Source organism: Corvus moneduloides, chromosome 2 (genome assembly GCF_009650955.1).
Source record: "Corvus moneduloides isolate bCorMon1 chromosome 2, bCorMon1.pri, whole genome shotgun sequence".
In the NCBI taxonomy this organism is placed as follows: domain Eukaryota; kingdom Metazoa; phylum Chordata; class Aves; order Passeriformes; family Corvidae; genus Corvus; species Corvus moneduloides.
The window spans coordinates 43,093,691-43,109,987 of NC_045477.1; the positions used below are offsets into that span (position 1 = coordinate 43,093,691).

The 16,297-nt window shown below is 38.7% G+C and overlaps 1 protein-coding gene across 10 annotated transcripts in view; it reads left to right on the forward strand.

Moving 5' to 3' along the window:
- The window catches only part of GRIA4 (glutamate ionotropic receptor AMPA type subunit 4), a 216,971-nt gene that overhangs the window by 58,515 nt on the left and 142,159 nt on the right, over positions 1–16,297 (forward strand). For all 10 annotated transcript variants that reach the window (XR_004238199.1, XM_032099284.1, XM_032099275.1 and 7 more), the window contains exon 3: positions 13,509–13,748. Coding sequence is in view for 9 of the 10 variants with exons in the window: in XM_032099284.1 (XP_031955175.1) it covers positions 13,509–13,748 (240 nt within the window). In the remaining variant the exon portion in view is untranslated. The remainder of the gene's footprint in view (positions 1–13,508; positions 13,749–16,297) is intronic.

Here is a 16,297-nt window from a genome sequence, read left to right on the forward strand (position 1 = left end):
GTGAGATAGTTGAAACAACAAGGCAACATAAAGGACCAAGTGCAGAAAACACGATCTGTTTGAGTGTTCAGCATGAGATGTCTGAAGTAACCATGGTTCACAGATATATATAGTCACCCAAGCAGGCTAAGATCCAAATTTCTGGACAGAAAATCTCTTGGTATGGATTTGGTTTTGTGAAGCTAAGAGTAATAATGCCTAGGATTTTTGAGGGAGTGCTGCAGTGTGAAGTACAGAATGATGAAAGAAGTCTCAGAGAATCCATGCTGAACAGGTCAGTGATGAATAATAAAGGTATCTACATTCATCTTACTGATTCTTTGAAAATACTTTATTCTTGACTCCAACTATATGAGGAACTTAAGTGTTAGAATTTCAGTTTTCAGAAAACTGGTTTTTGGAAAACTCAGAACAGCTAATTGACATGTCTATTGGAAATTAAAATGGAACTTTGAGTGAAAATTAACCTTGGCTTTCACTTCTCTGTCCTTCCAGGTACCATTAAGCCAGTTCACTAGATCAAGGCTAGGAAAAGCAGTAAAAACAGTAAGATGGTACAGTTTATGAGGTAATTCTGGGCTGTTGGAAGCACCTAAGTTCTGAAAAAGCCATCATTACCAATCCTCATGTGGAAGAAGAAACAATCCAAATAATCATGAAGTACATTTTATATGTACCTGGCAAAGTAAATTTCACATCTTTTAAAAAATTTATTTAGTCTTCAGAACACACTTGCACTGTCACAGAATAAAACTCATGGGAGCATGAAAATCTCTCATCCACTGTAAATAAAAGGTCCTTAAATGTGGGTAAACTAGTAGAACAATTGGCACTTGATATATCTCAATCCCTGAAATAACAGTGCAGAAGATACTCCTTGACTGGAGAATAGCTTCAGAAGAGCCTTGTGCACTTTGTCAGCAACTGCTGTCCTGCCAATACCTAGTCACAGGCTGCAGAAGGCAGCAGCAGAATTTTGTTTCTAGATCCTCTGAAGAGTTTTGTCTCTCTGATCAAGCTGTATATGATCTCATGATGTGCTAGCATGTTCCATTTATCCGACAGTAACGCTGGTTTCCAGTTATGCTTCCTACCGTCAAGAGGAAGGAAGTAATGGAAGGACAACATTTTTTCGAAAGTATTCAGAAACTTTTCATATGTAAATCCCAGTTATGGGGATTAAAGAAATTAATGAAAATGCTTTTTTTCAAGTTAAAGTATGTGTAATTAGTTAATAGTGGTTTTTAACCCATGGGAAATTGGGAAAAAAAAACAGGTAAGATTTTCATCACACATATCCTCTTAACATGAAAATTGTTTTCAGAAATTAGAAACCATGTTTTCTGGATCTTTAAAAGATACTCAGATCTAAGAGGGACCAAGGAAGCAGAGTTTTATTTAATGTTATTTATTCAACATCATATGATGAATGTCTGTTAATCTTATTGAGGCCAAAAGGAAACCATGGCTTCACTCATTCTAAATAGTAAACGGCAAAGTGGGAAAAATTATTTAAGATTATATCCTTGCACAATAGCATGAATCAAAGTAAACAATAATCTAAGTTGCTGGTGAGGGAACTCTTGATGATGTGAAATCAGCTACTGAGGAAAGAAAGTAGAATCCCAGCCCCACCTGGGCCAACACATTCAAAAGCCTGGACAGAGATCGCGGCACTTCTGGGGACAACATGTGTTGCCTGGAAGGTTAAGGTGGAAGAATAAGAATTTGAGAAACATACTCACCAACAAAAGAACAACAGAGTTCTAGTGATGAATCAAATGACATCACTTCCCTAAGGACAGACTTTAATTCTAAATATAAAACTCAAAACAGACAAAAAATAACATCTTTGGTCAAGTTTGAATGAAAACCATGCTGGAATGAATCTTCACACTGGACCAATTTAGTTGCATCTTTCATGATTACCTGCCTTCTATTTCTTCCTTTGCCAGATTTTTCAGTGGTCTGGGGAGATATTTCCTAAGCCAGAGGGAGCAGTTAAATGTCTAGTCCCCTTTTAAAGTCACATGGAAGCGTTGTACCAAGCTTCCTCAGTACTTCAAGAAATGCTTTTCTTGAGCTTCCTCAAATTACCGTGGTGTTCATGGGGTTTTTTCAGTTCAGTAAAATTAGAACACGACATTTGACATAAAGAAGCAACATTGGTTCAAAATGTGAGTTAGAGAATCACAGCATCATTAAAGCTGGAAAAGACCTCTAAGACCACAAGGCCAACCTTCTTGGAAGAGATACAACAAACCAGTACATTAGGAAAACGTGCTTTCAAGAGAAAATCTAGGGTATGGTTTAGGATGCTCTGGCATGTGCTCTTGTTAGAAGATGATGGATCTTTATAATAACATTGGAAATCCCCTCCCCCCAAATTTAATACAATTATAGAATAATATAGGTTGGAAAAAGACCTCTAAGGTCATTGAGCCCATACATAAACATAACATGCAATGTCCACCACTAAACCATGTCCAAAAGTGCCACAGCTGCGTGTTTTCTGAACACTTTCAGGGATGGAGGTTTAATCACTTCTGTGGCACTTCTGGGCACCACTTTTTTAGTGAAGAAATTTTTCTAATGTCCAATCTAAACCTGCCCTGGCACAACTTTCCATTTCCTCTTGTTCCGCCCCCTGTTACCCAAGAGAAGAGGCCAACCCCCACCTGGCTACAGCCTCCTTTCAGGCAGCTGTAGAGAGTGGTAAGGTCCTCCCTGAGTCTCCTTTTCTCCAGGCTGAACACCCCCAGCTCCCTCAGCTGCTCCTCACAGGACTTGTGCTCCAGACCCTTCCCCAGCTCCGGTGCCCTTCTCTGGACACGCTCCAGCCCCTCAATGTCTTTCTGGCAGTGAGCCCCCAAACGGAGAACAGTATTTGAGGTATAAATTATGGTAAGGTGTTCATCAAAACAATTTAGGTCAGGAGCCATATTGTATGGCTTCGCCTCTCATATCTCAAATTAAATTCAGTTAATTCCTGTCAACGACAGTTTTGCTGGCAGGAGTATTGCAAAATTACCGTATATTTCTCCAAAATTAAGAAAAAATTGTCTCTATTTTTTTCTGTAAACTACAAATAGTTCTTCTTATGTGTAAAAAAAAATGTGGTAGCACAGCTATGTATAAAAAGCTGTCTTTATGTAATCAACTGCACACTTCATAAGACACCATGCTATTTAAAATTGATGAAACTGATTTGGTTTTTTCAGCTCTTTTTCTTCTGGAAAGAAAAGCGTATTTTTAAATATGCCTATTTTTTCCCTTTTCAAGATAAATTTTAAAAAAATGGAGGCTAGCATTGTAAAGAAGTGGGCCATCAAAGGGTTACTTCTTAAAACAAAATTCATATTTTCTTTGCTTTGTCTCATTAAAATAGGATATGGGGGAAGGTTTTATAAAATCTTAGATTTTGAGGGGAAAAACAAGCTGCAAAGTCATTTGTTTTCTCTATAAAGAAATGTTTGGATGAAGTTCAAATTTGAACTGAAAGAAGTAATATGTCTCGTAAGAAAATGAATCTCTCCAAGAAAGAGAGAAAATGTTTAATCAGAGAAGCAAAAAATGTTTAATCACACAATCTAGATAAGTTATCAAACATGATTTCTCTAGATATTCATTTAATGAGGGTGACTTTTCCCTCAGCTGGCAAACTGAAAAGGTGATAGGATTTTGCAAGAAGATCTCTGACCACTAGCAGTATCAGAGTTGAAATGTTCACCTCAATTAAGCAACTGGGAATTTTACGATTGATTCCATAAACCAGTTTTTTACTGTAGTCCAGTCTAATTTCCATGCAATCTGTTATGCCTCTCTAAGCTTTTATCCTGAAGCAGGAAAAAAAAATTCAAAGGTGGCTCTGGACATTTTGTCCTTGAGAAAACCTGCCAGTGTCATAGGAACTTCCTATCATGTTTAACTTTTTAAAAAACTTGTAGTTCTGAAAAGCCTGGAAGTCTCACATGTTACTGATATTTTTATCAGCTTTTAAAAACAGCCAAAAAAGAACTCCTGTACTGATGTGGATTCTCATTCATGTGGCTATGAAAGGTAAATGCTGCATGAGGATTCTCTATGGGAGAGCTTTCAAAAAGAAAGTTTTGGCAGAGTTAGGGATACGCACGTGTATGTGCATTGCCAGATAGCTATAAATATCAGATCCATGGAGTGCACAGGACTGGAGGACAAAGGCACAAAGACTGGTTGATTTATTGTAGACAGAGCAGTAAAGTGCTTTAAAAAATGAGAAAAGATTTGGTAGCATTCAGCAAATGTGAAATTCGTGAGGGGTGTTCTATCAAAGAAATTAGCCAAGGCACAGAGGAAAAAGAAATTTTGTAAATAAACCCAGTGGAAATTTTTTTCTTGTTCTATACAAACATTCCATTCGATTTAAACTATGTGGAATTATATACTAATGAAAGTAAAATACTTTAGTGGTGCTCAAGTTTCAGATGGAAGTTATTTAAAGATTGAAGCAGTTTCCTTCACAAACGTTTATGAACAGCCAAGCTACTTTGTGTTCTTTATCAAGAAATGAGAGTTGTCAGCACTTTTTAGGAAAATAGACATACATGATCTCTGAGAAATACCTGCAGCCCCTGGCTGCAAGGGATCTGTGTCAGTCAAATGAGATGGCCCTCAGAGAAGGCTAGCTCCAAATCAGATTGAATCTAGGGATGGAGAGGGAATTAAAAATACAGAGGTATTTTTCCTAAAGTGAGATTTTGGGAGCAATCTTAAATCCATCTATCTAAATGTAGGTGCCAAGCCTTTCATAATTGTGTAGTTTCCTTTTGTAGCCAAAAAGGGAAAGGTACCTCTAGTGGATAAATCAGTACACTTAATTTATCACCCATTTTAAGGTCTGTCATTGGAATATACTTTTTTTCTATTTTAGAGACAGAAAAAAAACCCTAGAAAATAAACCCTTGACTTTTGGGTGGTAAGAACCAGGTGAGACAGACTCCTACACTCTCCCTTTGTGCCCCTGTTTACATACAAAGACACAAATGCTTTTTGCACAACTTCTTTTGCAATTGGCTTGGAGGAAACTTTAATCAATGCATTAATTTCTGGAGAGACAATCTTGCCTCCGTATGAAGCACGGAGAAGAGTTCAGCAGGTGGATCTGCAAGCCAGTCTTGGCTGGTCTCAATGGTCTTCTCTTTTATTCTGAGTGTCCCTCAGGGAAACCCTCTAAAGTTAATGTTCTGTAGCTTAGTGATCTGGTATAAGACACTGTACACAAAATACCATATTACAATCTTCAAATCCATTTTAAAAGAAGAAAATACCATGCATGTTAGTTAAGCTAATTCAATTCCATTTTCCATTCAATAGGCAAGAAATGCACTTTCACTTTCTGATATTGTTTCAGGAATTGTCTTTGAGCAGAAATAGTCTTTTAGAGACAATTCACAAAAATGATTTCTGGAAATGTAACAATTAATTAAAAAATGTAGTAAGTTTGAATCTTGTTTTTCAATATGTTCTCACATCTGCAGCTGAACAAACAGAATTGCATTTCCCGAATTACCATTTGATTTGGCACATTAAACCAAGGCTTTCATTGTTCTTAGGAGAGTATTTTTAAATGAGCTGGTAAGTGACTTAGAAGAGAGTACTAGAAGTAACCCACTGCTGTGAGTAAAAAACACTCCTGAATTTGCTGTGTTTGATGGATCTGTCTGTTGAACTCCATTTAACTACTCCTGCACACTTTTTAGTACCTGCTTAATCTTATGCATACAACCAAACACAATGACCTTTAGGACAAAGGCTTATGTGTTTTTAGGGGTTCAGAATTTACTATGGAACTGCAAGATATGTGTCCACTAGGTATAACATTCATACACATTGGGCTAGCACTCTGAAGCACTTGAGACAGTTGGACCATTGTGCTAAACTTTTTACAGATATCTAATAGGAGGCTGGCCTTCCTGTCAAGTGCTTATAGTCCCCAATAGAACAGACAGTTTAAACCTTGAAAACTGAGACATGGGAATGCAAAGTGACTTGCTCCAGGGGATTGATTTAGTTTCAGAGATTCAGTACCCAACATACCAGACTTCTCATTATGCAATATCTTACTATAGGAGGACAAATGTTTGAGAGGAATAAATACTCAAGGGGGTAGTACTTGTGATTCATTGGGGGTTTTTTTTATTTTTTTATTTCTAAAGCTGGAACTATCTTAATGTAATATCTTTTTGTTCACCTCAACCACTAATACAGTGTTAAATTTTAGAGCAATAAGCTGGTTTTGGTTAAAGTAATGCTGTGATATTATTTCTGGTTATAATGCTTTAGATATGTTGCTACCTGACATGTGATGTATGTCTCCTAAATGCAAGATAATGAATTTTCTTGAAGGAGTTTGTGATCAAAAGACAAAGGTACATGATGATTTAGAGGGTGCAGAATATAAACAGAACATGAATAGGGTTTTGTTGGATGTTGTTGGATGTATTAACTCTATAATGTGTAAAAAAACTCCTTGTTTCCCTTTTGTCCTATTTTGGATGACCCTGTTTAGAGGTATCCTACTCTACTCCAGACCGTTCTTAAGATGGTAGTAAACTGGTCCTAATACATGTATATTTTTTTTCATCTAGCCACTTTATGTAACACTGTTTTCTCTTTTATAATCCTGTCTGTCATCTTATATCAGTGATTTAGTTCATCTCATTAAGTTTGTCTCAGTGTTGGGAATTTTTCTTAATGCAAGAGCATAATTTAGTATTAAATCAGCCGTCTCAAACACAACTGAGGAAGAGCATATGTGTATCAAATCTGTACTGGATTTGGGTGCAAGATAGTTTAAAACTGCAGAGGGATGAATTTAGATCATTTGTATTTTAGTTCCAGAGCTCTAGCTAGCCTTGTGTCATCTTCCAGGAGGTGTAGGTCAGTGGAGTGATCAGGAGGAGGTGGACCCGAGAGCACAGAGGACAAAGAGATTTTTGGGATGATTTGTGCAAAATGAACAGAAAGATCTTTGGACATTTTAACAAGAAATGCCAATCTCAAAGCTATTTGAGAAATACTGCTTAATCTCATCTCAGATGTCAGAGCTTTCACAGACATAAGTTGATAAATCATTTGACCTTGTGAGGCAGGTTCATATTTAAATTAAATGATTCTCCCTTCTGTGCTTCATCTCACATGTAGAGCTTGCATCTCCATATGGGTAGGCTGTTCCTCTTGGAAGGAGTTCTTTAGGTTAGGAAAATTCACACAGTATTTTTTACATCAGTGCTGGCAGGTGCACAGCAGCTGAACAAAAAATAATGTATATGACTGTGACCCATGAAGACATGGACCACAGATGGCATTGCAGACACACCTCAAATGAAAGTCTTCATGTGCCATTATGGTGGCAAGGAAATGTGACTCCCTAAATATACTTTTTAAATTTGTTGCTCTCTGAAGTTTACCAGATCAAAGAATCGTAGAATAAGCTAAGTTGGAAGGGACCTTCAAGGATAATCAAGTCCTGCTCCTGGCCCTGCACAGAACCATTCACAACAGTCACACCGTGTGCCTGAGAGCATTGTTCAAATGCTCCTTGACCTCTGTCAGGCTGGTGCAGTGACCACTTCCCTGGGGAGCCTGTTCCAGTGCCCAACCACCCTCTGGGTGAAGAACCTTTTTCTAATACCCAACCTAAACCCCCCCGACACAGCTTCAGGCCATTCCCTCGGGTCCTGTCACTGGGCACCACAGAAAAGAGATCAGCGCCTGCCCCTCCTTGGCTGAGGGAAGGGGACTATGGGGGCAGCCTCTGTGAGAAGATGCCAGGGGCCACTCTCATGTCAGACAGAGGGAGTTTTCAGCCAGCCCCAAAACAGACATGCTGCTGGTAAAAGCTGAGCATGTCAGTGATGCTGTGGTACCTCTGTGATAACACATTTAGTAAAGGATAAAAACCACTGCATAGGAGCAGTGAAAGAATGCAGCCTGAGGAGGAAGGAGAGTCAGACACAAGTTGTCATTGACCAATCATAATCCCTAATCCCTGTCTGGATGTCAAAGCATAGGAGGAATGGAAGAGACAGCAATGAAAGACTGTCCTCATATCTGAAAACTTCCACAATGTAAACTAGTCTTGAGTCTTTCAATTTGGGTGCTTCCATAATTTGGGTTTTTATAACAGATGTGGGTGTCTGTCAGTATATCTGTAACAGCTAACTGTGCCAGGGCTTCCCACACAGGTGTTGAAAACATAGGGAAAAGCATTTTAAAATGCTCATTCCAGAACCTGTGTCCTGGAACACTCAGGGTCAGCGAGTCGTGACTCTGAAGCAGCATCTGCCATGTTGCTTGGTGTTAGGCTGCAGGTCTTCCAGATTCCTACATATATGGTTCCTGTATCTGGTACCTGTTCACTGCTGAGCAAAACTAACACTGTTGGCAGACCAGCTGTACACTCCTTATTCTTTGTAAATATATTGTTTAGAGGATTTAAACTATCTGGATATAACTTGGAAATAAGAAGTTGTTGGAATTTTTTGCTTTTCATTTTTCAGGGTAAGATTTTTGTTTTGTTAGGGACTTGTCTTTAGAACAATAGCAGGAACTTTGGAAAGTATTTCTCTTACAGAGAAAGAAGACTACTGTGACTTGACCATGTGTGTCAGTAAACCCTTCAGTATATACAATTTTTGCCATTTTGGCATTATGATATCTTTTCTTAACTGAAGGTCCTCTGAGTCACCTGTTCTTTTAAAGTGATTGTACTACCACGTAGTACAATCTGCTAGAAAAGAACACATCTCATTCATATTACAATGACTGTATCAGCACAATCTTGGCTATTTAAGGTGCATTGCAATGTTTTTTTCTGGAGTCTGTTCTGAGAGGAATAGGCTGGGTGGAGAAAGGATTCAGACTAGCCCCGGGGAAAAGCCTTGGAGGTGTTGGTGGATGAGAAGCTCAGCATGTCTCGGCAATGAGCACTCACAACCTAGTAAGCCAAAAGTATCCTGGGCTGCATCCAAAGCAGCGTGGGCAGCAGGGCCAGGGAGGGAATTCTGCCCCTCTGCTCTGCTCTGGTGAGACCCCACCTGCAGTGCTGCATCCAGCTCTGGGGTCCCAGCACAGGGAGGAGTCAGCTGGAGTCAGTCCAGAGGTGGAACACTTAGTTGTTCCCAGGGCTGGAGTGCTATTCCTGTAAAGCCCGACTGAGAGAACCAGGTTTCATCCTGGAGAAGAGAAGGCTGCAGGGAGGCATAATTGCAGCCTTCCAGTACCTGAAGGGAGCCTGCAAGAAAGATGGAGAGAGTTTATTTACAAAGGCATGTAGTGACAGGACAAGGGGGAATGGTATTAAATTTTAAGAGGGTTGGTTTAGATTAGATATTAGGAAGAAATACTTCACTGTGACGGTGGTGAGGCACTGGAAAAGTTTGCCCAGAGAGGTTGTGGACTCCCCATCCCTGGAGATGTTTAAGACCAGGTGGAATGGGATGCTGAGTAACGTGATCTAGTGGCAGGTGTCCATGCCCATGATAGGGAATATTGGAACTTGATGACCTGTAATGTCCCTTTCAACCCAAACCATTCTATGATTCTATGAGTCTGACCTCTGCATTCATCTCATCTGTGGTGAGACCAATGGCATTGAAAAATCTGCAGGAGAAAATAGTATGCGTAATACGGATAGTAGGTTGTCAGCTATGAAGAGATATCTGGTTTAAAGACAAATTATTATTCAATATTTTTCAAAGTATGCTCATAAAAGTGTTCTTGTCACTGCTTTATATTTATGAGGGAAAATATCTTGAACAAAATTTTCTTAGAATGCTAATATGCAACTGTTTTACCAAGCATAATTTAGTGCATTTTTAATAAGTAAAATGCCTTTAGAAGTGTAAGAGAAATGGAAAAAGAACTGGGAAATCCAGGTAGTCATGTTTGCCTGGAGGCATTTTCTGAGAGCAGTAATGAGTCGGAATGCAAATCCTCCTGGCTTTGCTGATTTTTGTGGTCGCTGCTGATTACTGTAAAATTGATTCAGGAGTGTTGCAGCATCTCTGCATATGTTAAAGCTTCATCTCCATAGTGTCACAGGCATTTTTCCTCTCTGGGGGTTTTGTACTGAGTAAGAAAAAATTCTCATAACCCTCATCTTAGCATTTTTTCTTATCAAGGAGCAAAGAAGGACACTCTTCAGTTACTTCCCAGTCTTGATCTCAAGTATAATAGCACAAGTTTTCTTGGATCGGCTATTTCAGGACTCTAATGGTACTCAGATAATGTTTTATCACATTTGGATTTAGACTGTGGCAAGGATAGTTTCCTTTGAACATGAAGAATTATTATTCTGTTACTTTAAGTTATAAGTACTTCAGGGTCATATAATGTTATTTAATGAAATTTCAAGTTTGACTTTTTTCTCCATCCTGAGAATGAATTCAAGCTTTAACTCCACTAAGTGTACAATTTCACAGCTTGGCATTGATTTCTTGAATTTTTCATCATGTGGATTCCTACTGTAAGGACCGTGTATTACAAAAAGTACTCTGTGCCGCTGTAAAAGTGCAAAGTACAACAACAAGGAGCCTTAGGAAGGATTTTGTCTAAACAAGAAACACATTAAGTAACTGCCACTTACATACATGAGGTTTGTGTTCAATTATTTCAGTTGTCAGGGTTAATTGAACTGTGTTTAAAAATAGAGAAGGCTGCCATATCCTCACAGAAATATTTGTAAAACACAGAGAAATCCCTCTGCAGAGGAAGATAATGTACAGGATGTGACTGAATGAATGATTATAGAAGGAAGATACAAGAAACAAGTGTTTAAAAAGGATTATTAATAAGAAAGTTTTGGGGTTTTTTTTAAAAAAGGAGCTATAAAGGAGATTTGCTTCAGAAATGAGAGCCTAAGTTCCACTGAAAAATGAAACTTTTAAAGGACATTAAAACAACAGTAGAAGGTCATTTACATATTTAAATAAAAGTACAGGAAATAGGAAAATAATTAAAGCTGTTCTATATTGATGATGGGACAGAAAAGCAGAAAAATCTGGTTTGGAGATTTAAAACTGATAGATATTTCATATTGATTTTCACTCAAGGAGAATGTTGATCTTAAAAGAGGTGTGATGACAAATGGGAACAGGGAAATTGCATCTTTCTTCCCTGGTTCTTCAAGAATTGGTTTACTGAAGGGCAGATGCAATTACAAGTGCCTCTTACTAGACCTGTTAAGTAAGTTGTGATATGTATGATCAGTGAAGTTATAGAACAGATTTTGATGGAAAGAAAGCTTTAAAATATGGATGTACACTGAAAATGGCATAAAATGCAACCAGAAGTTCCTAAGGTAGACAGTATAGGATTGATCTCTATCTTCCAATTTCGAAGAGAATGTAATAAAATAGACATGCGTTTAAGAGAAGTGATTTATGGAAATGGGGACAAATGGAGTCAAAAGGCAAGCACGAAACAATGGAGAAGATGGCAACAAATTTTGGTGGAAGAGGAGGTACCAGGCTGGAGAAGCACAATTACAGGAGGAAGATAGTAAGTGTCTAATTTTGTAGCAGACACAGAGCTGAAAAGTCAGGGTACAATGATGGAATTTGCTGGAGAGGGAGATAAGTACATCAAACAGAGCAGACTAAGACTTTAACCATAGAAGTAAATAATTTTGAGGAGTATGGTAATAAGTGTGACATGATGGAAAATGAATAATAGTGACTAATGAAAATTCTATGCTGTAAGCAGAAACACATCATTTGCAAATGGCCCAGAAGGAAGAAGGAGCAGAATTTTGATCCCAACATGGTCATCAGCCATCACTGAGGTTCAGAGTTAGAAAAACACAGTGTTGTCTTAGGATATGTCAGCAAAAATACTTTATGGTAGAGATGGGGGAATAATGTAAAAAGAAGCAGAAAGCCTTCAGCTGAAATTCTCAGCATTTTGGTCATCTGTGTTCAAGCAAGATGAGATGGAGCTGGGAAAGCAGAGAGCAACACTGCCTGTGATGACTAGTGGAACGGCAAGCCACTAATTTGGCAAATGCCGGTTTGAGGGGTCTGTGGGAATCTGTTTTGTGTGGTCCAGGAAGGAAAATACTGAGAGGGTTTATAAGAAATGTGCATATTGAAGGGGAGCTTAGGGAAAGGAAGAAAGCTTTTGAAAAAGCTTTACTGATATACAGTCTGGCTATAAAAATCGTTCGGATGGGAGCCATAGCAGTGGAGGAGCACATAAAATCGCAAAACTGCCCTCAAGCCACTTACCCCAGTTCTGACATCAGAACTGGGTAAATCACCCAGATCTTAGCAGAAGAATGCACAATTTGTATTTTTAGCTCTTTATGCAGTAAATGTAATGTGAAAAAAGTTAAAGCTGAACTGATTTGAATTTGCTAAGGGTGTACACTGTACCCTGACTGCACTGCGCATGCAGAATGATTGTGACCTCCAGGCTAGTGGGAGGGTTTCTTAAGTTTTCCTGTGTTTAGGCAACATGTAAGAATGGACTGTGAGAAGAGAGAATCTGGATCAGGAGAGCATAGGAGATACACATACTTGTATATGATGATCCCCTAACTGACTGTTCCTTTCTCCATTTTCTGTGATTCTGGGATAGGTAACACTATTAATGATCACACAGTTTCCAATAACTTGATTTGTGCTTCAAAGGAATGGGATGTTTTTCATTAGACCGTTTATAAATTGATAGAAATGCAGTATTTGCTTAAGAAAATACCCATATGCCTGCTTTTATGTGCAGAGATCAGTAAAGTCCTTACCCAGTCTGATGAAATCAATAGAAGTCCTTCCCTATGTCTTAAATGAGTCCAAGAGCAAATCAGAACTCAGAATATATATTCAGGTCATTTGTTTTCTGGTTTTCGGGTAGCACAGGGTAGAAACAAAAGGGCTGGGGAAAAAGTGTGATCACATTGACTTACTATGTTTTACTTAAACTGCCCTCTTAAAGTCAAGGACATTATTCATGAAGTAGGTTTTTTTTACTCAATGTCTCTAGAAGTGTTTTAATGTACCACAAGGACTTCCTGCTTAAAAGGGAACAAAGGTTCTACATTGTTACAATTCAGAATGTCCAGATTTCACTTACAAGGTCAGTAACATTTTTTTGATAACTTTCACATTTTAGAATGTGAAAATTTTTCAGTTAAAGGTAATGGAAATGCCTGATAGTATGCAGAGCTATGGCTAAAACATTATATGTTGATTTTTTCACTGGTATGCAAAAATACACGTTGTTTATTTTGTATTTTATTTTCGAGCAAAACCACTATAGATGCTTCAATGAATGGGATCAGAAAGTCACAAAATGCTATTTAGCTATTTATTTATTGGTTTCCAGAATAAAACACATGTGAAAATTTAATTTAACTGTACAGGCAGAATTGCAAATCTTCAAATTAAAAATATGGGGATGTTTGAATGTGTAAGTACGTATTTACAGATCTGCCACTACTTAAACTCTCTTTCTTTCTTTCTTTCTTTCAGTTTGCTCCCAGTATTCTAGAGGAGTTTTTGCCATTTTTGGACTATATGATAAGAGATCAGTACATACCTTGACCTCATTCTGCAGCGCCTTGCACATCTCCCTCATCACGCCAAGTTTCCCCACGGAGGGTGAGAGTCAGTTCGTGCTGCAGCTGCGGCCATCCCTGAGGGGAGCCCTCCTGAGCTTGCTGGATCATTATGAATGGAACCGCTTTGTTTTCCTGTATGACACAGATCGAGGTAAGTTGTGACCCAGCTTTCTTATCTTTGTCGTTCAAATGACTTCTGCAAGAGCTGTGAACTTTTATGTCCTATTGAGAGCTTGGGGAGCCAAATTTTAAAGGGCCTTTGAGGTGAAATATCTCTGACTGAGTCGGTGTGTGGCTGAAGGAAGAAATCCTTTGTCTGCAAAAATTGGGTCTTGGATTCACATAGTATGTAATCGACCAGCCAAAGCCTATGCTTTAAGTCTAGAATACTAAAATCGTACAACTAATGGTAGTTAAACAAAAACACGGTGCAATAATCAGAATGTTACAGCTCTATTCACTCTTCAATTCACTTCGTAAGTGACAGCAGCACAAAGAAGTAGAGAGGAATGGCCACTTCTCTGCCTCTGCACTGCTCTAAGCTGAGATGGGAGTGAGCCTATGGGACTTCCAAGCTTTGGAAGCTCAAGGCAGAGAAAGGCTCTGCCCTCAGGCTGTGCCAGAGTAGTGGAGGTGAGAGGCAATGCCTACCAGGCACAAGGTATCCACAGGCCAGCAGAGGGAGGGAGTGCTGCTGCAGCCCATCTTCTACTCCTTTCATCTGGAGTTACCTCTGTGAAGGACTACACTTTTATAAAATATATAGTTAATTACAGAAAAGGGTGCATTTTCTATCCACAGTTTCCATTCCACATCCCAGAGCATCTCAGAACTGTTTAACTGGTAAAAAAACTGTAAGTGCATTACTGCACCTCACCACTCAGTGAGGAATTGAGAGGTAAAAGCTGTTCTCCGAGTTGTGTGTTCATTCTGCTGGGAAAGTCCTCTGCCGTTGTTTGTGGAATAGGATCGAGCCAAAATAGCAGAGCTTCTGTGAAAAAGGCAAGATTTTTATGTTGATGGCTTGCTTACAGGGGGGAAGCGTGCAGCGTATCTGTAGTCAAATAATTATTTTACTACAGCTGTTTCAATATAGTTCCCCATGTGGACAGTCTATTCCAGAATTAAAGTGGCTTTATTCCAGTATAATTACTCTACAGAAGAAATAGGGAATTACACTGACCTAACTAAATCTGTTTAATTATTTGATTGTGGCTATAGAAGTTAATTTTCTCATATATACAAGCACTACATTTCAGTGAGTTTTTACCTTGATATGCTGCCTAAATACCTGAATTTGAATCAAAATGAATAATGTAAGAAAATGAAAGAGTTTGTATTGTATCATAATTGTTTGTTTGTTGTTTTTACCAAATTATTTTTTTAATGCTTGCTGGACCCATGAAGTTCTAGGAAGCATTATAGAATAGATTAGATAACTGGAAAGAGGAAAATATGGCAGAATTTAAACGCATTTCTACTCAAGATGTAGTTATGGGTAAAAAGAAAACAAACACATAATTACAGATGTGGTCCTGCAAGTTCAACAGAAAAGAAGTGCACAACCTGCAGTTACCTTTCTCATCTAAATTCACACACTTAATTAGATTGAGGCATTATTTTTAAGCATGTGATATCACACCAAGGACAGTTTCAGCACACGGTCTGTAACAGCACAGTTAATAATTAATTCTTATGGCACTGAACTCAGCAACTCTGAACTCATCAGCATGTCTTTGATAAAGACATGACATTTTCCAGCTTGGATTCAGGGGACACTACATTGGGTAGTCTCTCAAATTCTGGATAGGTCTTGTGATGCAGTTTCATGCAGGAGAAAGTAAGATTCAATGTATCTTTTGGTATTAAGAATACTGTAAAGACACATCATTGTTGAGTAAATTTTCACTACCTTTACACAAGACAAAATTTCAATGTGGACCTGAGATACGGTTGAAAAAAAAAAGTAAACATCACCTTACTATCAGAGTAACTGGAAAAAGAAAAAAAAATCATTAATGTTGAGTCGTAAAAATCTCTGTCAGTGAGGCCAGAAATTAACCCTGTCCATATTTTTGTCAGAGATCCTTCCTTTACCTGCCAGATGTCTCCCTGTCTCTCTGAGCAGTCCCATCGAAGCAAATTGAAGGAAGGTGAACCCTCTCAGCATTTTGTTGCTGGGCTTGCAAATTGATATTTGCAGCTTAAGTGGGAAGCTATGAATAAGCTCTTATGGGGGAAGGTAAGCAATAAGCCTAAATTCCAGCCTGACACAGTAGCTAACTGTGAAGAAGGCAGTATTTAGCAGCTGTCAGTATTGTAAAAGGCAGAAGTCCTTCACAGAAGGTAGAATGACAAAATACACTTGGGCAAACCTTCAGCAGCAGTGGTGGACAAATGAATGTTGCTTTCAGACCTGCTTTCCCAGCCTTTTTGTCCTGCCTTCTTCTTGGTTCTGTTGCATGTGACTCGGTTGCTGCTCACTCTTGGGGGTTGAACAATTAAATCATATTTTCAGGGTAGGTTTCTCTATTGCATCATTCTGTTCATCTTTTTGACAGCCCCTCAGCTCCCTGCAGAATGCCAGTCTCTGTACTGCTGGAGCCACCTATGTTAAGATTTCAGTTCAGGCCAGGAATGCACTTTTGTTGCATCTCTCCAAGTCATTCCCACATACCACACCTGGGGTTATACCCTGTA